Raw genomic sequence first — 21,879 nt, forward strand, 5'->3', positions numbered from 1 at the left:
CCAAGAGTGCTCTCCTTTTCTCTGATCTATTCCCCTTTGTGTATATGTTGTTTTACATTGACAGTAATATATTTTCTTTCATATCTTGACAGGTTATAGTTTTTTTCCCTTTGAAGTTTTCTTCTCCTGTATTATTTTGTTTCCTTCGAGTTCTTTTGTTTTCCTTTTGTCTTGGTCTTTTCTTACTTGCTGGAAGGTTTCCTCAGATGTCTGATGATCCTCTGTTCATATTTAAGAGTGAGATGCCAAAAAGCTCTGTGTCAACTGCTGACTGTCATCGTAGGGTGATGGAGTGGGGACCCAGGCATTTTGTGGAGGATCCACAGAAGGTGCTACCAGAGTCTTTTGGTCCCCCGACTCTTCCGCTGATTTCTTTTCTAATCTCCTTCCTTATAGAGGAGATATGATACATTTGGCTGTCAAAAATGGGGTCCAGAATGTCATTTTCAAAATTCAGTTGATACTCATTTCCTCTGTTTTTGGTATGGTGACTCTCCCTTCCCTGAATCTGGAAGCTCCTTGTTGATATCTCTACAGAACAAGCCTCCGATCCTCTGCCAGGGTAGGAGAGGAGAGTCGCTTGTCCACGTGAGATGAGGGAGGAAACTTAAGGGTTTCATTGCTGCTGCTTCCACATCACATAGACTCTGAATCCACCTGTTTCCAGCTCTGTGCCTCACCCCTGCCTTTGCTGTACCTGGAGGTTTTCTGTGACTCTGCTTCTAATTGATACCTCCGTCAGCAGGGGCTCAGCATTCCGTGTCTTCACACTGCTAACTCCATCCACTCTTTTTTTCAAAAGTCTGCTGGCATCTCTTGCTGGCTCTTGTCTTTTATTCTGTTTGTCCTTGTGGGTTTACTCCTTGCTTGTTTTAAATCATTACTTTTATTATAGTGGGACTCCAGGGCGGTGAGGCATGTAACAGTCAACCACAAGCTCCTCTCAGTAGCATTTGACATGATTATCTAGCTCCTCTGTGCTGAAGCTCTCTTTTACCTCAGCTTTAAAAACAGCACACTGGCCAGGCAAAGTGGCTTATGCCTGTAATCCCAACTCTTTGAGAGGCTGAGGTTGGCAGATCAAGAGATCAAGAGATCGAGACCATCCTGACCAACATGGTGAAACCCTGTCTCTACTAAAAATACAAAAATTAGCTGGGCACGGTGGCACACGCCTGTAGTCCCAGCTACTCGGGAGGCTGAGGCAGGAGAATCACTTGAACCGGGGAGGCAGAGGTTGCAGTGAGCTGGGATTGTACCACTGCACTCCAGCCTGGTGACAGAGCAAGACTCCATCTCAAAAAAACAAACAAACAAAAATCAAACAAACAAAAAAAACCCAGCACGCTTTCCAATAATCCTACCACTGTAGGCCCTAGTCCTCATCCTCCTTTTCTGGCTCTTCCTCTAATCATTAAATGTTGGTGATCTTCAGGCCTCTGTTTTAAACCGATCCCCACTTCTCACCGAGCTCTCTCTATCCAATTTTTTGAGGTTTCAGCTTAGATGTCGCTGTCATGTACTTAATATAAACCTCCCCTAACTCCTACTCCAATTAGGTTAGCACCCCTTGTTGGTGCACTCCTAGGCCCCATACTTTTCCTCCGTAGCTCATCACAGTCACGTTACTGATCAATGTCTTTCTGGAAAGACTTCAAGATCCACTAGGGCAGAGTCCCTATCTGCTTGTTCACAACAGCAGCCACAGCCTGAGCAGAGTGCAAGGCATATAGAAGGTGCAAAAGAAACACATACCGAATAAACACATCCGCAAAAATACATGAATGAATGAAACATGAGAAGTGCATTTAAATCTGGGCTTGTCACCCTTGCTGTGTGATCTTGGACCAGTGAAAAAGCCTTTCAGCATTGGGGACAGTACGGTGGCTCATGCCTGTAATCCCAGCACTTTGGGAGGCTGAGGTGGGTGGGTCACCTGAGGTCAGGAGTTCGAGAACAGCCTCACCAACATGGTGAAATCCCATCTCTACAAAAAATTAGCTGGGCGTGGTGGTGCATGCCTGTAATCCCAGCTACTCGGGAGGCTGGGGCAGGAGAATCGCTTGAATCCAGGAGGCGGAGGTTGTAGTCAGCTGAGATTGCGCTGTTGCACTCCAGCCTGGGCAACAAGAGTGAGACTCTGTCTCAAATAAACAAACAAACAAACAACCTTTCATAAAAGAGCCTTAATTTTTCTGAAACTCAGTTTGCTGTGTCTACTAAGTAGGGACAATAATCCTACCATCCTATTCAGTAGGTTGTGTGGATCAAAAAAAAAAAAAAAAAAAGAGAAAAAATTGTATGTCATTGTGTTCAGTAAGCTAAACTCTTACACAATGTAGGGGATTATTACTGTAATGGTAAACTCTGTTACACAGAAAATTCTTGTCTGTTTTGGGGATGGGGATGTAGGAAACAGAACAGCAGGCTCGAGTTTTCAAATCTCAGGATTCTTTAAAATACGCTTCTTTCTTAAAGTGAATCCTCAGTAAGCCTTCTCTGTATTTTCTAACACTAGGCCTTCAAGATCTAGAGACCATCTGTGGTCTTTTCTTTCCTCTCAAGCAAAACTGGTTTAGAAACATGGTGGGCCTTCATGGCTAATGGTTTTAACTTAATGCAATTCCTTAAACAACAAAAGCAAACAACATTGGAAATATTTAAAATATTTATATGCATACAGGCGTGTAACAGAGCTGACAAAACATACATGTGCCCATATCACCTGGGGTACTTAAGTAATTACACTCCAGGAAGACTTTTGTTCAACTCAGATCCTTTTCTTGTCCTCTACATTTGTTCATTTTATCACTTGAGCTAAATGGGGAGAGGAGGAAACTCTTAGAAAATCCTAGCTCTGAGAGGTTATAGGGTTGACAAAAGTCTTGTCCTTCTGATATGGTTTGGCTGTGTCCCCATCCAAATCTCATCTTGAATTGTAGCTTCCATAATTCCCATACACTGTGGGAGGGACCAGGTGGGAGACAATTGAATCATGGTGACAGTTCTCCCACACTGTTCTCATGGTAGTGAGTAAGTCTCGTGAGAGCTGATGATTTTATAAGGGGTTTCCCCTTTGGCTTGATTCTCATTCTCTCTTGGGTGCCGCCAGGTAAGATGTGCTGTTTGCTTTCTACCATGATTTTGAGGCCTCCGCAGTCATGTGGAACTGTGAGTCCATTAAATCTCTTTTTCTTTATAAATTACCCAGTCTCAGGTATGTCTTTATGAGAAGCATGAAAACAAACTAATACATTTTCACATCCCCATTAGAATCTTTAAAGCACCACATTAGGCTCAGCTTGCAAGATACAATGGAATCCAATGATCAGCCTGATGAACCCTCTCCTGACCATACCCTGTAAACGGTGCCTGGGCTCCCAGGGAAGGAAGTGGGCAGGTGGAAAAAGCAGTGGTCTCAGAGTTGAAAGACTTGAATTCCAGTTCAAACTCTACCTCTAAATATGTGGATTAGGCAAATTAGCTTGTTATTAATACATGTGTTTATATTGTAAACATAACTTCTGTTTTCTTTTTCTTGGACTGAAAATTATAAGCATTTTCCCATAGTTCAGACTTTTATAATAATTTTTAGTGGCTATATAATATTAAGTAGATATACTATATTTTATTATAGGCTTTCTTATAATTAGACATTTGGATTGTTTCCAAATTGCCACAATTTTAAACAATGCTGTGATAAGTGTGCAACTTTTCTTAGGTACTGGTTTATTTCCTTAAGAGATACTCTCGGAAGCTGAGCATTTTTATGGTTTAATACAAAATGCCAAATTGCTTTCCCAAAGGGTTGTACTGATTTATGATGCAACTAGTAATATATATTGGTATAGTTCCACTGCAGCCTCAATGGGATTGGATATTAACTTGAAGGATTCTAACTTATTAGGTTAAAAAAAAGATACGCCATTATTTTAATTTGTACTGCTTCAATTATTAGTGTGGTTAAACATATTTCATGTATGTTTATTGCATACTATACATTTTTTAAAGCTTTTCTACATAGAAGCTTTAGCCATTACCTGTAAGATCATAATGCTTTTCTTCCTCCCACAGCATCTGAGCTTTAATGTAATATACATATTAACTCTCGGTCACTTATGTTTACTGCATGTATTTTCTTACTCTATGATTTTTCTTACTTTGTAAGTTTTATAAGACATGTGGAAATTTTACATATTTATGTAAACATTTGTCAATCTTTTTCTTTGTGGTTTCTTCAGTGACTTTAGTGCTTAAAAGTCCTCTTCGACCCAGAGATATGTGAATATTGGGTTTTACCCTCTTTTAGCTTGACTTTTAAATATTTACCTCTTTAATCCATCTGAAATTTATATGGTATGAGGTGAAGTCTGAATCAGAGGTTGAAAATGAAAATTCCTCTAGGGGGCAGGCAGGTAAGTTAAAGGAGTAAAGCAGGCCAGGTACATGTAAGAAAAATGGAGGAGGTGGAGATGGGTGAATTACAGAGTATGAGTTCCATCTAAAGGGGGCAGGGCCTTGTTCCCACAGGAATTTTGGTCTTCTAATTTTTTAAGGGAAGCCATAAACCTGTAGTTTTATAGAGAGTCATCCAATGTTAAATAGTGGGCCAACACTGCAGGCTAAAACTCCTTCTCTGTGTCTTATCAACCACATCCATCTCACTGAATGCCACTTTGCAGACTCGGGTTACAGTTGATGCTTTTCCAAGTTATTGCAAAAACATTTATTGATCCAGCCTTCTCTTCTCCATTAATTTGTAATTCTTTATTTTTCAAATAATACATTTTTACATGTAACTGGTAATATTTGTAGGCAAATTTACTTCACTAATCTGCTAGACTCCTATTCTCTTTTATTAAGGATTTATGATATATTAAGATATTTAAAGATGAGTACCCTTTCATGATTCCTCTTCCTGTAATTTCTTCCATACTTTCATCTGTTTATTATTCCAGATGAAGTCTTTAGCCATGCAATCAAATCTCTTCAATTCCCTTTAGGATTCTGTTTGACATTCCATTAAACTTATAAATTGACATATTTAGAATATTTCACCTTCCCATCTAGGAACATGTTATAGTTCCTAATTATTCATGTCCTGTTTTATAGCTCTCAATAAAATTTTGCAGTTTTTGTCACACAGGTCATATGTAGTCCTCATTAAGAGATGATACTTTAATTTTTATTGATTTTTTTTGACTGGGACGTTTTTCATTATATTTCATAAGTGGTTGTTGCAGGTATATGGGAAATCTATCGACTTTTGAAAAGCTATCTTGTACCCCATTTACAAGTTCTGAATTCCTATTAAGTAAAATAGTTTTTCAATTAATGTTTTTGTTTCTCTACGAATACAAACACACCCTTCACAAATAATGATGACTTTGTCTCAGCCTCTTGTTTCTATGTCATATCTTGGACAAAGCTTCTAAAACAATGCTAACTAATAGGTGCACCTTATTTTATTAGTGATTTTAAAGATAATTTTTCTAACATTTAACCAGGAACCATAATATTGACTTTTGACTAAAAGCTGATGTTCTTATGATGCTGTTTCTTTTCTGTCTTTCATTTTCAGTATTTCTATGACTTAGTATTGTCCTCAGAGGTGTTTCTGTTACTTAGTGAACACAAAAGAGAGATCTCAGCATGGTGCATTCAAAAGTGTTGGGGGCTTGCAAAATACATGTGAACCAGATATGCCTGCTGGGTCCCTAACTCTGCCTCTGCCTGCCTTCAACACAACTCCCTGCCTAATCTGGAAAATGGAGATAGGAATTCTGACTGCATGAGTTGGTTATGAGAATTAAAATAAGTTAATGTAAATAAATTATGCTTAGTGTAATATTTGGCACCTAAAAGAAGCTCAACAGATTTCACTTTCTTCCCCCATCACTTAAAAGAAAGAGATAATGGTGGAACGATCTCCCAAATGCAAACTTTCCAAGGAATAGCTTGCATTTATAGGCTTGAGAAAACTCAAACTCTATTTGTGAAAAACATCACATTAGCCTTCTGCTTTAGTTCACAGGGCTTTTTCTCACTTTCTCAAAATTATACAGTCCATCCCTTGCACCCTGACTAGACTCTCTTGGCCTATGACACAAATGAAAATTAAAAAAAAATCAGGCTGACATGTAATATGAACCAGGAATGAAACAAACTGGGCTTCTTTTAGCCCAGAACATGAGCATTGCTTAGATAAAGGCATGAACAAGCAGCTACTCAAACTAAAACCAGATGCTCAGAGGTTTCTGGCTTACAATTTGTTATAACCCTTCATATAACACTCATTGTGCTGGCATTTCAACAGGAAGTCTTCTGCTCTGTTTAAGCAGCAAGAAACCAGCCCTAAACTCCCTCAAATTTGCCATCACTAAATCTTTGCTTGATTGTAAAGGAGCTCTTTCCCCAAATAGAGATTCTTGGATATACTCTTCGCCCAGAGAAGTGTCAGGGAGTGACAAAGCTTGTACCGTGCAGCATCCTCAGTCTGAACTGTCTTCCCAGTGTAGTAGGAAAGGAAACATGTGGGTACTAAGGAACTGGGTACTGACTTGGGAGGGGCCCGGGAATGAAAGCCAGGGTAGATAGAGCATGATTCTTCAGGCAGACTGGCCTAGATTCAAATTCTGGCCCTGCTCTTACTCAATGTGTGACTGGGCAAGTTTGTTAATTTCTCGGAACCTTGTTTCATAATCTCTATAAAGAAAATAAGAGTTGTTCCTGCTCTCCCAGGTCTATTACAAACTTTAAGTTAGGTAATGCAGGTATAACACTTAGCATGCTCCTGGGACCCTGTAAGCCCTCAAAAATGTTAGTGCATGTTCCTGCCAATAACGATAGCGAACACTTATATAGCACCTATTACATGTCAGGCACTGTTCTCCATATTTTACAATTAACTGATTTTAACTCCATAATTACCTTTATGAGTTGGGTAATAATATTATTGTCATTTTTCAGATAAGGAAACTGAGGCACTGATGGATTATCTGTCTTGCCCAAAGTCCCACTGCTATAAAGTGGCAGAGACTGTATTCAACCAGCCACCTGGCTTCAAATCCACTCTCTAACCACCAAGCCACACTGCCTCTCTTTATTGTTATATTGCACACTATTCTATTTAGTGCCACCTTGAGACTGCCTTTACACAGAAGGGAACACACACAATTTAGGCCATAAGTGGCTTACTCTGACAGGCAATCCATTTCTGGAAAGCACTGCTGACCCTGAGAGCAGCGTGAACCCTACCCTGTATCCCACTCCCCTCCACCTTCCAGGTTGATCTCATCTTCCTTGCCCTCTCCCCATCCCACGGGAAGAGGTGTGTCTCCTCCTTTCCTAGGCTCCTCCTTCTGCCTCTGCCCTCCATTCCATGCCTCCAACCTTCTTCCATTAATCATCTCCCCTCTCTCCTGGGCCTCCAGTCTTCCCCGCTGGCTCCTTTCCCACAGCTGACAGCACGTCCAAGGCTTCCCCACCTTACACAAACCTTTACTTGAACCTGCCTCCTCCTCAGGTTACTCCCATCTGTCTCCTTCCCTGCTCTGTCTAGAAGTAACTGTTTCTACTCTACGCCTCATTCACTCCTGAACTCGTGGTGACCCTGCTTCTGCCAGCACCAGTGGGTGGAAACTGCTCCCACTGAGGGCGCCAGTGACCTCCTAATGACCAATGCCAGCAGCTTCTTTGTAATCATCTTCCTAAGTTTTCTCTACTTTTTCCCCTGTCTGTCTTCTGAACGTTGGGGCTCCATCCTTGACTCCTTGTTTCTCGGTTGATACATCTCCTTAGGTACTCTAACCTCCACCTGCTCCTCTGTCACACCCACACTCATGCTGTCCACCAGGAATCTGTCTCAAATTCAGAGCTATCCCCAAGTCAAGACCTACTTATCCATCTGCCTATTAGTAACTGCCAACAACTAACTTCCACTGGGAAGTTCTACTAGCAGCTGAACAACTAACTTCCCCTCCTTATTTCCTAATTTAATTAGTGATATCACCATCCGTCTATTCTCCAAGGTTGAAACTCAATGCCTCTCGCTTACAGGTAAAATACAAGTGGTCAATAAAACCAGCCTATAATGTCCCGGAATGTCTTCCCTCCTTTATACAAAAGCAGTGGCATTTGCTTTAGTGTAGGTTCTCTTCTCTCATCTAATCCCACCGGCTACAGAAACAGTCTTCCAATTGGTCTCCCTGTCTCATTTATATATGTCGCTGCCAGCCAAAGATATCTATACAAGACCCAACTCTTGCTACATCTTCACTTAAAAACCATCCAATGCTCCCCAGTGCTTTCAAAACCAGACTTCAAAGCTGGCTAGCCAACAGGGACAAAGCCCGTCCCAGGCTGGCCTGGACCTCATTTTCCAGGCTCTCCTCTGGGTACCACCCTCTCATGTACTCCTCCTACTTCCAGTCTCCTGGACTTACCAGGCACTCACACAACAAGGGCATACGTGAGAGAGGGCATGGCGAGAAATGTGTAGATATTAGGGTCGGACAGAACTGGATTCAAACTCTAGCCCCTTCACTAATTGGGTATTTAACTTCTGCTTAGTCATTTAAATATTCTGAGCTTCATTTTCCTATGGGGTAGGGGGGTGGGCAGAAAATATTTACTTCATATACCTATTGTAAAGGTTTGAAATAGTTTATGTAGGCCAGGTGTGATGGCTCCTGCCTGTAATCTCAGCACTTTGGGAGGCTGAGGTGGGAGGGTCACTTGAGGCCAGGAGTTCAAAACCAGTCGGGACAACATAGAGAGGCCAGGCATAGTAGCTCACACCTATAATCCCTGCACTTTGGGAGGCCGAGGTGGGTGGATCACTTGAGGTCAGGAGTTCAAGACTAGCCTGGTCAACATGGTAAAATCCCATCTCTACTAAAAATAAAAAATTAGCTGGGCATGGTGGTGGGTGCCTATAATCCCAGCTACTTGGGAGGCTGAGGCAAGAGAATTGCTTGAACTCAGGAGGCGGAGGTTGCAGTGAACTGAGATTGCACCATTGCACTCCAGCCTGGGTGACAAGAATGAGACTCTGTCTCAAAAAAATAAAAATAAACATAGGGAGATCCTAGCACTACAAAAAGAAAATTTTAAAAAATTTAGTCGGGTGTGGTGGCACACATTTGCAGTCCTAGTTATTTGGGTGGCTGAGGTAGAAGGATTGCTTGAGCCCAGGAGTTCAAAGGTGCAGCGAACTATGATTGTGCCACTGGACTCCAGCCTAGGTGACAAAACAAGACCCTGTCGCTAAAAAACAAAAACAAACAAACAAGAAATAGTTTATGTTAAATATCTAAGATAATACTTAGACACAGTATGCACTGAATAAACAGTAGCCAAAATTATTGATTTTGCCAAGTAGTTCCAGAGAAGAGTTTGTAAAGATTGAAAAGCCCTGAAACTAGAATGGGACATTGGAGAAGTTCCTTATGAACTCTGAAGAAAGCCAAATTTATAAGAACAAATAACAGCTAGTGCCTTGGAATGTTCTGGAACTCACATTTCCATTTTTGAGTTACAGGAGTACTGGCAAAGAAAGATGGAATCTAGCAGCCTTGGGAAGCATAAAGTCCTGAGGACAGAAAGAGCCTTCCTTAGCCAGGTACCTGGCAGTGCCTGGAAAGGGTGGCTGTGCCTTCATTCCCTCAAAGCTGCCCATAAGAAGTTCATGCCCATAACAGAAGCTTCTAGCTTGCAGGGAAGAACATCAGTGATGTCTGACCTTCTTGCTAGGGGTTCACTGACCCTCTGATGGGGGTCTTCCATGTTCACAGTCTTGTTAGGCAGCTGGGCTCCAGGGGAAGTTACTGGGATTGGATTCAAAGACTTAGCTTTATGTGTTGTGTGAGCCACTGGTCACAGACTGTTTCCTCATCTTTAAAACGCAAATAATGATCCTTTCCAGCCAGTTCATCTGTGTGGTTGAGCAGAGACTGCTACTATCTTATGGTCTTCTCAATTCCTCCTTGTTATTAACGTGTCCCCCTACCAAATTCATATGCTGAAGCCTAACCCCCAATGCGACTCTATTTGGAGATAGGGCCTATGTGGAGATAACAAAGCTTAAGTGAGGTTCACAGTGGTGGGGACTTAATCTGATAGGACTTATGTCCTCATAAAAAGAGGAAAAGGCCGGGCGCGGTGGCTCATGCCTGTAATCTCAGCACTTTGGGAGGCCAAGGTGGGCAGATCACAAGTTTAGGAGATCGAGACCATCCTGGCCAACATAGTGAAACCCCGTCTCTACTAAAAATACAAAAATTAGCTGGTTGTGGTGGCGTGTGCCTGTAATCCCAGCTACTTGGGAGGCTGAGGCAGGAGAATCGCTTGAAGCAGAGAGGTGGAGGTTGCAGTGAACCGAGATTATGCCACTGCACTCCAGCCTGGTAACAGAGCGAGACTCCGTCTAAAAAAAAATGAGGAAAAGACACCAGAGATCTCTTTCCCTCCATACATACACAGAGAAAAGCCCACATGAGGACGAGGACAAAGCAAGAAGGTGACCGTTGCCAGCCAGGAAGAGAGGCCTCACCAGAAACCAACCCTGCCAGTACCTTGATCTCAGATGTGCAGTGTTCAGAACTGTGAGAAATAAATTTCTGTTGTAAACCACTCAGTTTGTGGTATTTTGTTACGGCAGCCCTAGCAGACTAACACACTCCTTTATTTCTTCTTTTTAGGGTGACTCTTTTCTTGTATTTTTCTTTCTGGATTCCCACTTCTGCTCTGGCCCCAAGTTGCTAATAATATTTGTGCATTGCTTTCCAGCTCACTAAGTACTCTTCTCAAAATACGTCCTTTCTGCCTCACAACCTCCTTCTACATGCCTGGCAGAGGTAGCAGCCCTCCTCTTTGCTCCCATGGAGCTCCCACAGACCCCTTTGTCGGCCCAGGCCACATTATACTGGAATTATTTATGAAAGGGTTGGTTCTCCCAATTGATTATAGGCTCTTTGAGGGCAAAGCTTCTGTTTTATTCACTGTGAAGCCTCCAGCACTCAGCAAAGTAGATGTTCAGCAAATGCTGAATACTTGACACATTTAGAAACACACTGAGTACCTACCACAAATCCTATGCTTTCACATCATTGTCAGATTCTCTAAAGTAAGTTTGATTCCCAAGGATAGATGAGTTTGGTGAGGGTAAGACTTATCCAAAATCCCACAGCTCATAACTAGTACAGCCCACATCTAAACCCAGGCTGGGTTGACTCCAAAGCCTTTGTCCTTTCCTTGGACCACACCACCTATCTGGTCAGCTCTACCCCCAGCTGTACTCCTGCCTCCAACAACCTCAACTATCGACCACCAGTGCCAATTCCAGCAGAGATTCACATGTTAATTGCAGCTAGGTTATTCCTAAGAGGGTGTTACCGAACAGGCGGCCTCACATTTAATTATGTCCTACACATCAGTGGTGCTGTAAAGGGAAAGAAAAAATAATATCACTATGTGAGAACCCTCTCAAAGCTGCCGTTCTGTCAGTGGAAAAGCCAGCTGGCAAACGGGAATGAGCAACTGCCTTTAGCAACTGATAGAAAAAAAAAAGAGCTAAAAGAAAATAAAAATGTAATCATCAGTTATAAAAATTAAACCACTGCTGATAAAATGTCTTCTATCAGAATCTACATCTGAATGGAGGGTAGGAGCAGGGCTTCCTTCAGCGGGAGTGAGTACCAGGTTAGAGATGTTCTATAAATAAGTCAGATGAGGGGACAGCAGGCACGTGGCCAGCACACTGTGAGCCTAGGAGGTGTGAGTGCCATGGTCTCTAAGACCCCATCTGTCTTGCTGATTCTCTGACTATGAGAGGGTATAAAGACACACATGGATGTCACCACTCCAGAAACTTGGATTTGGACCTGGTCACCGAGATGTAAGAGTAAGAATGTGTGTTTTGGATTGCTAACCTAACTCTGCTATTTCCTATTTATGAGATCTTGGCAATTAGCATTAGATCTCTGAGCCTCATTTCTGAATTAGGCTTCTATGTGTTTCTCTGGATTTCTTTACTAGGACGTGTGTTTACCACTTATCATTATTTATCTTTACATATGTGTATATATATTTGATGATTGTATTTAAACTTGAGAATCCATCTCAAACTGCCTCAAACCTGTCTATGAACACCACGGAGGCAGAAAGCATGGCTATTTTACATACTAGTGACAGTGCATGCCTGCTCAGAACTGGCACACGAAAGGCAATGAGTAAACACGGATTGAATAATGAACAAATGAACAGATGCAGTGTCTAGGTCTGTCTGCAACCGGCGTCTACCACTCTGGACTTGCTCCTGCTGTCTGTCCCCCTTAAAGCATCATGCAAGGTGCTTCAAGGCATAATGGAAAACGTCCATGGTTCCTGGATGATACAAAGAGACTGAACCAAGCCATTTTCCTTCCACCTCAATTACATGGGCAGCTTCTCCTTTTTCTCAGCTTCGCTTACCCTAACTTACTAGCCCATGAGAAACCTCAAGGCCAAGTACCATGTCTGCCTCCTGGCTATACCGGATGTCCAGACAAGGGTCTGGCACACAGTAAGAGGGGGTCTCAGTTGGTCTTTGTTGAACCAAACAGACTTGATGAAGTCTGTGGCAGACACTGCTATGTGCCTACCCCATATTCATTTCCCTTCTCTCTGAGAGAACCCTAATTTTGTTGAGAGTACCGATGTAGCAAGCTAAAAATATCCCCTTCTTCAGACTTTCTTATAGCTCTGAGTGTCCAAGTGACACAGCTCTGCCAAAGAAATGTAAGCTGAATGTTTTAGGAAAAATTCTGCTTTCCTGCTTCCTTATCTTTTCTTATTTTTCCTGCCTGACATGCAGACATGAGCCCCGGAACTATAGCTGCCATTTTATGACCATGAGGTAGCAAGCATAAAAACAGCAGCCCATCTCCTAGACAAAAAGTATGAACCAGAACATCAAAACTCCACTTAAATGCTACTCTAGTGGGGATTTTGGTTTTCTGTACACCAAATGCCTTGCTAAGTATTTCCCACAGAGAGACAAGCCTTTATTGCTTGGTTCCTGCAGTGTCCTTGGGCTACTTTTTCTTCTTTCTCGACCTTGCAATTCCAGGTAGAGATTCAGAAGGTTCAGCAATCGAAGGTAAGATCCTAAGGGCAGCAGAGATGCTGGGGGTGGGGACAGTGGGGAGCCCTGCCCTTCAGTGAGCAGAGACAGCTACTGGCAGGGCTAGTCTCTGAGTCTGCAGATGTAGTTCTCTGATACTCCTAGCTCTCTTCCACTCAACAGAATTTTGGCCACAGTCTGTCTCCAGTGTGCTGACTTGAGCTCCCTTGGCCTACAATTTCATTCCACTTATACCAGATTGCTCCAAATAAATCACTATATCAGGGAGAGGTAAATTCACAGGGTGCTTTTCCAACGAAGTGTTTCCATTAGAAATTTCACAAAGTGCTGCCAACGTCATTTAAAAGAAGGTTAATTTATTACAAAGAGACCTCAATTCTTCATTGCTGCATTTATATCTTATAATTCAGAGGAAGGGGACATAAGGAGAGGTAGAGAAGGGGCTTACTAAAAACCAAAAATCACTCCTCAATCATTTTTCTTAGTGTCTTCACTGAAGTAGTGTAGGTTTTTACACAAATTATGGTATAAAATGTCCGAGATTTTTCTCTCCAGATCTTTGCAAATGCACTCGGAGGCGAATACCCAATCAAAGTAAGAGAAACAAAGAAATAGCACAGGCCAGCGTTTTCTGGAAAATCATGAAGGACCCAATTTTGGTGACCTTTGGAAGACAGGAACTTACGTGAAGTATCAAGGCATACCTAGAGCAAAAGAGGAATGGATTGTAGGGAAAGCAAATGAAAAACACCACTAGCATCATTGAACAAGTCCTTTGTCCTTCTTCACTCCCTCTTTCCCTCCCTCCTTTTTTTTTCTTTCTTCTGAAGTCACTAAGTTCAAACCCAGTAACCTCCCTTGACCACATAAATTCATGAGCTCTTGTTCTAGGTCTCATCAGATAGATCTTCTAGCTCTAATCATTTTATTCCCTTGCTCAAAAGCCTGCCATAGTGCCTAATACCTAAAGAATAAACTTTTTGCTTAGCATGGCATTTAAGGCTTTCCTTGATAACTCATTTCTCCCCTTTAAGGCATCCTGGGCTCTAGTCAAACAGAACTGCTGACTCCTTATAGCCAGCTCTTAATTTTCTGCCTACCGAACTTTCACTCATGCTGGTAGTACCTACTACCTGGAATAATTTCCTTAACACCTGCCCTCCCATTTTCCTTTTTTAAATGTAAAAATTTCACCCATTCTTTAAGGTCCAAATTGAATGTCACTTCATCCAGAAAGCGCTCCCTGACCCATCCAGCTAGGCAAGTCCTCACCTTCCTTCGACCCTCATGGGTCTTTGACCAGTGACTCCAGGAGTGACCGTTCTTACTCTTTTCCTTGGCTTAGAGCTATTTAATATATAAATCTTTCATTTCTCATAATCTGGACTATGAGCTACTTTTGCCAGGAACCATGTCATACCTTCCCTGTATCCTCAGCTAGGGAAAGAGCAAGGATTCAATACTTGCTGGATAATGGAAAGCAAAGAGGAAGGAAGGAAGGAGGAATATAAGGAAGAAAGAAACTAAATCTGCTTCTAATCCCTGGACATAAAGAACAGACTGATTTACAGTAACCACCTGGATACGAACAAAATGACTCTTCTCTTCAATGAGCACCAGGAAGGCCAGAGCAAGTTTCTCATAAAAATTCCCAGTCTCTACATTTTCTAACAGCAATTCTCATTTCTTTTCTTTAGGTTTCTAAATCCACTGCAGGGTGCCTCTGTTATGCTCCAGTCTGGCTCACATTGCCACAATGTCAGGCTGATCTGTCCTCTATGCTTCACATCAGCCAAAATGAAAAGATAAGATGCTATCTGAAGAATGAAAACGAACTTGTTAGGTCTTGAGTTGCAAGCAATGCATACAAAGGTATTTTTACTTTTAAAGTTTTAGATGTGAGACTTTCCTCATGGTCTTCTTAATGACTTCTCAAGAAAACTTCTTGGGTTGATGTAATATGGTTATTAATAATTGAAGGCAAGTTAAAAAGGGGGAAGTTACATTCCATGTAATAAAAATGGAAAAAATATTTAATAGTAACTGTGACAAATAGTGACAGATTGTGGTATTGTGGGGACAGTGTGGGATATGGAGACCAAATTTCATCCTAGCTTTGACCTTAACTTTGGGCTAGTCAGCCAAGCTTTCTGAGCCTTGATTTCTTCATCTGTAAAGTTGAGGTCAATACATCTATTGTCTAAACTTCTTGTGAAGACTAAATAACATAAAAAAGAGAGCTAAGCATGGTCCTCAACACACAATAGGTGTTCTCTAAATATTTGCTGAATGAATGAATGAATGAATGAATAGATGGAAAACAGAAGTAAGTGATACCAAAAACGGGGTTTGATCCTGGGAAGAAGGCAAATTGTTAAAGGAGGAGGATCATAAGCTTTGGAGTCAGATAGATGCAAATTCATGTCCTAACTTTTCTTTTAACAATCCTGAATCTTAATTTACTCATCTGCAATAGGGAGGTGATAATTAAAATAAGAATAATCATCTCATGGAATTACTGCAAGTCTTAAAGCATGTATGTGAAAACCCTTTGCAAACTGCAATGAGTGAATTATAGTTCAGCTAGTGATATACACTCTCTTCCTTCATTCAGCATCTGGGGTCAGCAAGGCAACCCACCTCAGCCCAGCCAGGACCAGGGTCAGTACCCTCGGATTCTGGATTTCCACCTGCAGGGAAAGCCTGTTGTTTCTGAAAAAAGCTTCCATGTTTTATTCTAAAACTTGCTTGGTTTCAGTGCTCTGTGTGTGTGTGTGTGTGTGTGTGTGTTGTGTGTGTGTAAACGCATCTAGTTCACTGGGAGCTCTGTCAACATCAGGTCTCTGTGCGTATATATTTGTGTGTATGGTTTGTAAAGTGCTTTTAGATTTTTTTAAAGGCAAAAGTTAAATTCATTTCATTTAAAATCATCAGCTGGATTGCATTAAATGGAGGGAAAAGCAAAAACGTACACAATATAGCCATTTGTGAAATACAATTATTTCTCCTGTTACTTAATTACAAACAGACATAAATACTCTGGATTCTGACATCTCATCTTCTTAAATTCTAGATCTGCATTTTGACATATAATGAAGGAAGGGCCAGATTCCAATTTGTGTGTTAAGCAAACCCAAGAGTTACAATTATATATTGGGACCATAATGACTTCACTAAAACAAGACCTAAACTTTTAATTAACCTGCCAAGACAAATTACAACTCATAGCTCACAGGTAATGATCACAGACAGCTGAGACTCAATGCCAGGGACTCTTGGGAAAAGAGGGATTAATAGCAACATCAGAATCAGTCTGTTTTTGTATTAGCGAAAAAAAAACAGTATTCATTAAACCATCACTGTAGCTTGAAGGGAGACAGACAGGTCAAAAAGCCAGCAAGAGAAAAGTGGAAGGAGAAAGAGGATGGGAAAGAATATTAAAACAGCTTCCATTTATTGAGTGCTTGTGGTAGCCCAGAGCCTGTGCTAAGCACTTTCTATTTCTCTGTTTAATCTTCACAATGAGGATTGCAAAGTACTATTGTTCCATTTTCCAGACAAGAAGAATGAGGCTCAGAGAGGTGGCATGACTGTCTCTGGTCACAGAGCTAACATGCGACAGTGGGGAAGGAAGCAATGGAAAGTAGTTCTCATAGGGCATCTGTCTTCAAAGCTTCCTTGACAGAACACCAGAATCAGGATCCCCTGGGCTTTACTGCAGGCCTACTGAGTTATATTTTCTGGAGAAAAGGCCCAGGAATGTGAATTTTCCCCTGGCTTCCCAGGTGATTCTTTTATTGAACAGTGTTTGAGAACCATCTGTAAAGTACTATATCTAACCCCTTGCCACTCAAAATGTGGTCCACAGCAGCTTCGGTATCACTGGGTGATGGTTGGAAATGCTGAATCTAAGGTCCACCTAGACCTGCTGAAGCAGAATTTGCATTCTATCAAGACCCTCAGGTGGTTCACTCAAGTCTGAGAAGCACAGTATGACCTATTGGCCCTAAAATACAGGGTTAAGAGGAAGTGAAGACAGGTGTCCACATTTAGGTGAGAATGGCAGAACCAGAGGGAAAAGCAAGACCATCTCCCTAATTATGAGAAGACAGGATAGCAAGCTCTGACAAGCCAAGGGTTGGCAAAGATGCCTCACTGTATCTATAGTTTATTCCTCTAAGATGTGTATCCTAATTAAAAGTGGCTTTCTTCTGGGGTTTGTATTAATATCCTTTCATATTTATGCTAAGTTATTAAAAATAAGGAATTAGTTTTGAACAAGCACTACTCTATGCTTCTCTGTAAACTATGTTTAAGGGAAATCAGGCCACGAGACCATGAAGCTGTAACTCAAGCACCACCACGACTTGATGATCATGTCCCTAAACTGTCACCATCCTATCCAGAGAGAGAAAAGAATCAGGGCCTGTAGCCTCCCAAACCCTGCCAAGTGACAGCCTAACAGGATGAGGGCCAGACTGGGGCCTCTGATGACAGGGAATGGGCTATACTGTTAGCCTTAATGTCACCAGTGACTCTGAGCTGCAGCCTCAAATACCAGAATCCTGAAAAACTAAGAGCTGGGAACCCCAAGTGATTTGTGCAAGGTCAAAACCCAAGTTTGTGCTGGAGACTGAAAATGGAGCACAATCCTTGCCACATTTCACAAGAAGGTATCCAGGGAGGAAACCAACAGCACCACAACTGCCTGGCAGTCGCTGTCACCAATCCTGCCAGGGGAGCTCGTTCCCTCATTCACTGCGTGACACTGCACCCCACTGGGCTGGGTGCCAGGAGGCAGACAAGATCCTGTCAAAGCCCCTGCCCTCTAGGCATCTGGAGTCCAGCGGCTCAGACAGACATCTCTCTAAAACAAGGACTGTACAAAGTGGTAATTTCTACATCAGAGCTAGTTGCCTGAAAGCCTCCACCTCCTTCATTTTGCCATTCTGCCTGTATTTAGAGCAGAAGCTTTTTAGCCACACCCTGTATTTAATGGGAAGATAATTTCTGTCTCAACACAAAGGGCAAAATTTCAAGTAAGCAGGAAATGGCCTGAAAATGACTCCTGTTGTTTAGAAGTAAGAACCAGGGGCTGGGCATGGTGGCTCATGCCTGTAACCTCAGCATTTGGGGAAGTCAAAGTGGTTGGCTCACTTGAGCCCAAGAGTTTGACCAGCCTAGGCAACGTGGTGAAACCTCGTCTCTACAAAACATACAAAAATTAGCTTGGCATGGCGGTGTGTGCCTGTGGTCCCTGCTATTTGGAAGGCCAAGGCAGGAGGATCACCTGAGCCCAGGAGTTCAAAGTTGCAGTGAGCCGTGATTGAGTCACTGCACTCCAGCCCAGGCAACAGAGCGAGACCTGGTCTAAAAAACAAAAAGTAAGAACCAGGGTCTTGTAAGAGTTTTGGAAACCTAGTACCAGATTCAGAGATTTCTTGGGGTTTGTTTGTTTGAGACAGTGTCTCAGTCTGTCACCCAGGCTGGAGTACAGTAGTATGATCATAGCTCACTGCAACCTCAATCTCCTGGGCTCAAGGGATCCTCCCACCTCAGCCTCCTGAGCAGCTGGGACCGCAGGCATGCACCATCACACCTGGATAATTTTATTATTATTATTATTTTTTTTGTAGAAATGAGGATCTTACTATGTTGCCCAGGCAGGTCTTGAACTCCTGGCCTCAAGCAATCCTCCTGCTTCTGCCTCCCAAAGTGCTGAGATTATAGTATGAGCCACCACACCTAGCCTGGATTCAGAAATTTTTATCAAACTCCATTTTTCCATGTCAGAGAGACTCCTAGCCAACGACTGAGACAGAGTTTTCAGGTGAACTCCAGACCACATAGAACTGTCGATTAAGCAGAAACCCCATTCCCAGGTGTTCTGTTTAATGGAGTTATATTCTTCCATAACTTTTATTTTCCTGTAGGGAATTTTTATCTCCAGGCTATGTCATAGTGCTTCTAATATAAACTCAGAAAAAAATGTTTTCTGACCCGAGCCACCAAGACCATCGTGTCCTGCAGCACATTAGGGCAGTCTAAGAAGTGGACACATTCTGTGCAATGAACGTATTGGTAAAGAAGAGAAACTCTTTAAATAGGGTGCCAGGCTTCCCAGACACCCACAGGCTTCTGAGCTGGCCCAGGGGCTCAGGGTGAACTGGGAGCTGAGGCCCTCTTCCACTGCGAGGGACAGTGAAGGTGTTAAGCACTTATTTATTTATTTATTTATTTTGAGACGGAGTCTCGCTCTGTCACCCAGGCTGGAGTGCAGTGGCGCGATCTCGGCTCACCGCAAGCTCCGCCTCCCGGGTTCACGCCATTCTCCTGCCTCAGCCTCTCCGAGTAGCTGGGACTACAGGCGCCCGCCACTACGCCCGGCTAATTTTTTGTATTTTTTAGTAGAGACGGGGTTTCACCGTGGTCTCGATCTCCTGACCTCGTGATCCGCCCGCCTCGGCCTCCCAAAGTGCTGGGATTACAAGCGTGAGCCACCGCGCCCGGCTAGCACTCATTTATTTAGCACATCAGGGCCCACTCTTTGTCAGAGATTAGGACATCTCTATTCTCAAAAAAACCCCACTCTGACTGATGGCATGGTTCATCCAGCCTTTTGCACTGCTGTTCTTACTCTCTCTTCAAGCCTGTATCCTCTTTTCTCATTGGCCAGGGGTTGTTGGCTCCAAAACAAAAAAGAATGAAAACCAAAACAAAACCCAAACCACAAATCAGTGAGGTGAACCAAGTGAGACTCTAAAGACAAATACGTGGGAGAGAAGTGCCAAGAAGAGAGATGTTGCCTCTGTGTGGCTTGTCCAGGATTCCTGTCTCACAATTCCACCCCCATCCTGAAATGCACTGCACACCAACCACAGACAGCAGGAGAGAAGCAGCGGGCGACAGCCCTGGGCTCAGATGCCGGCTCAGAATGGCGGGCGATTCCTTGTGTAGCAGGCCCAGTCAGGAGGGTCTCGTGCCAAGCTCCAGGGCCATCCACAGCTCTGATATCCCCTTGTCAGTGTCAGTCCCAGAATCTCCATGCGGCCTCCCACCCGAAGAGACAATATCCCACAGCCCCCAGAGGGTGCGGCTTCCTTACCAATGGCAGTGGTGAGAAAGGAAACCACTTCTGACTCCTTTCCGTCATTGTAAAAAGCCAGGTGCCAGATTCCTGAATCCAAATACTGGATGAAGCCTGTCTCGTGGCTGGAGGGGGGCACAGCTCCCCGAGACTGGCGCGGGGTCCCCTCTAGGCTCCGCGCCTCCTGGGTTAGGAGCCTCCTGCCATCCAGCAGCTCCACAAAGTCAAACTGAAAGACAAAGAAAGCACAGTTGGCAGTGAGTCTGTTCCACCACGCACCAGCGTCCTTCCCGGGGCTTCTCCTGGAGAGGATACTGGGAAACACAAATAGAGGCAAAAAGGGCCCAAAGAGGCTAAGGGTGCAGGAAGGTTGATCAATCAACTCCACTCTTCCCCAGACCCATTTTTTCATGCTGATATTCTCCTGGTTCTCCTGTGAGTGAGGCATAATTAGAGGATTATTTTTTAGTCTCATTTTGTTTTAGTTCTTTTTGTACTGGTGGGGAGTCTTCCCCTGGCTGAGTCTGTACCAGGACAACCATGCTTTTTTTCAATGCCGGGTGTGTGGTTAGAAACACAGCCACTTTACAACTGGTTGAACTCCATGCAAGTCATGACAAGAATCTCGGGGGGTGGTAGAGGGGAGCAGAGGCGGGTGGCTGGGACTGGGATTGGAGCATTGGATGTGATTGGAACATCAGTCATGTGCAAATGAAAATTTGATTTATGTCTATTTTCCTTTGGTCAATGGTTCTTTCTGAATGTTCTAGTTTCAGGGAGGAAATTTAGGGGAACTAAACTAGATTAGCTCAAAACTCTATCAATAATTACATGCTGTGTCAAATACAATTGCCAATTGATCGGAGACTGCTTGTGTGAGACTCCAGAAAAGTCAGCTACACTGTGTTAACAAGTAGGTGGTTAAGTCCTACTGGCCTATTAGCAAGCAAATTGGGTAGTTATCTAGCTAGCTAGCTAGCTTTAAAAACCAAACAAGATATTTATTCAATTTCATGAAACACTGTCTGGAGATACGTAGGCCAGGACTAGCACACCAGTCTGCAGTCAACAGGGTCTCAAGGCTCTTCTCCTGTGATTCCTTCTTTAGCAAACATACCTGTCTTTTAACTAAAAATCTTAAATACCTACTAGGGCTAGGAAGGCTGCATTTGGCCTAGGAATGCCTGATGAATGCCTATGATTTACATTATTCCAATTCCAGAGCTGGCAGGACCTTGCACAAGTGTCTGTTCTTTATTAATCATGACTGGTAATATGTCAGTCATCCTGGACGAGGTTTTTTCAGTGTTTCTGGTGTGCGTGTGTTTGAGTCAATGTGCAACCCTGAAGGAGAGAAGGAATGAGAAAGACTAGGGAAGAAACATTTATTCTGAGCCAGGTCCTGCACTAGCTGCCTTATAAATGTTACTCTTTATTCTTCACAACAGCCCTGCCAAGTGGGTATTGTTATCAGCATCTTATAGATGAGGAAACTTGCTCTGAGAGGCTAAGTGATGGAGCCAAGGTTATAATGCTGATAACAAGAGGATTCAAACTCAGATCTGTCTGTTTCTAAACTGCATGCTTTTTTCTCTAGATCACATTTCCTGGATAATTTAACTTAGGAGACTGAGTAATAGCAGAAAGGCTGTTAAGAGATTTCCTAGAA

At 42.8% G+C, this 21,879-nt stretch overlaps 1 protein-coding gene across 1 annotated transcript in view; it reads right to left on the reverse strand.

Moving 5' to 3' along the window:
* The window catches only part of TENM4 (teneurin transmembrane protein 4), a 3,069,169-nt gene that overhangs the window by 178,968 nt on the left and 2,868,322 nt on the right, over positions 1-21,879 (reverse strand). The window contains exon 18 of the mRNA XM_063641401.1: positions 20,229-20,439. Coding sequence (XP_063497471.1) covers positions 20,229-20,439 — 211 coding nt within the window. The remainder of the gene's footprint in view (positions 1-20,228; positions 20,440-21,879) is intronic.

The sequence above is a fragment of the Symphalangus syndactylus genome, chromosome 6 (genome assembly GCF_028878055.3).
Source record: "Symphalangus syndactylus isolate Jambi chromosome 6, NHGRI_mSymSyn1-v2.1_pri, whole genome shotgun sequence".
Lineage (NCBI taxonomy): Eukaryota > Metazoa > Chordata > Mammalia > Primates > Hylobatidae > Symphalangus > Symphalangus syndactylus.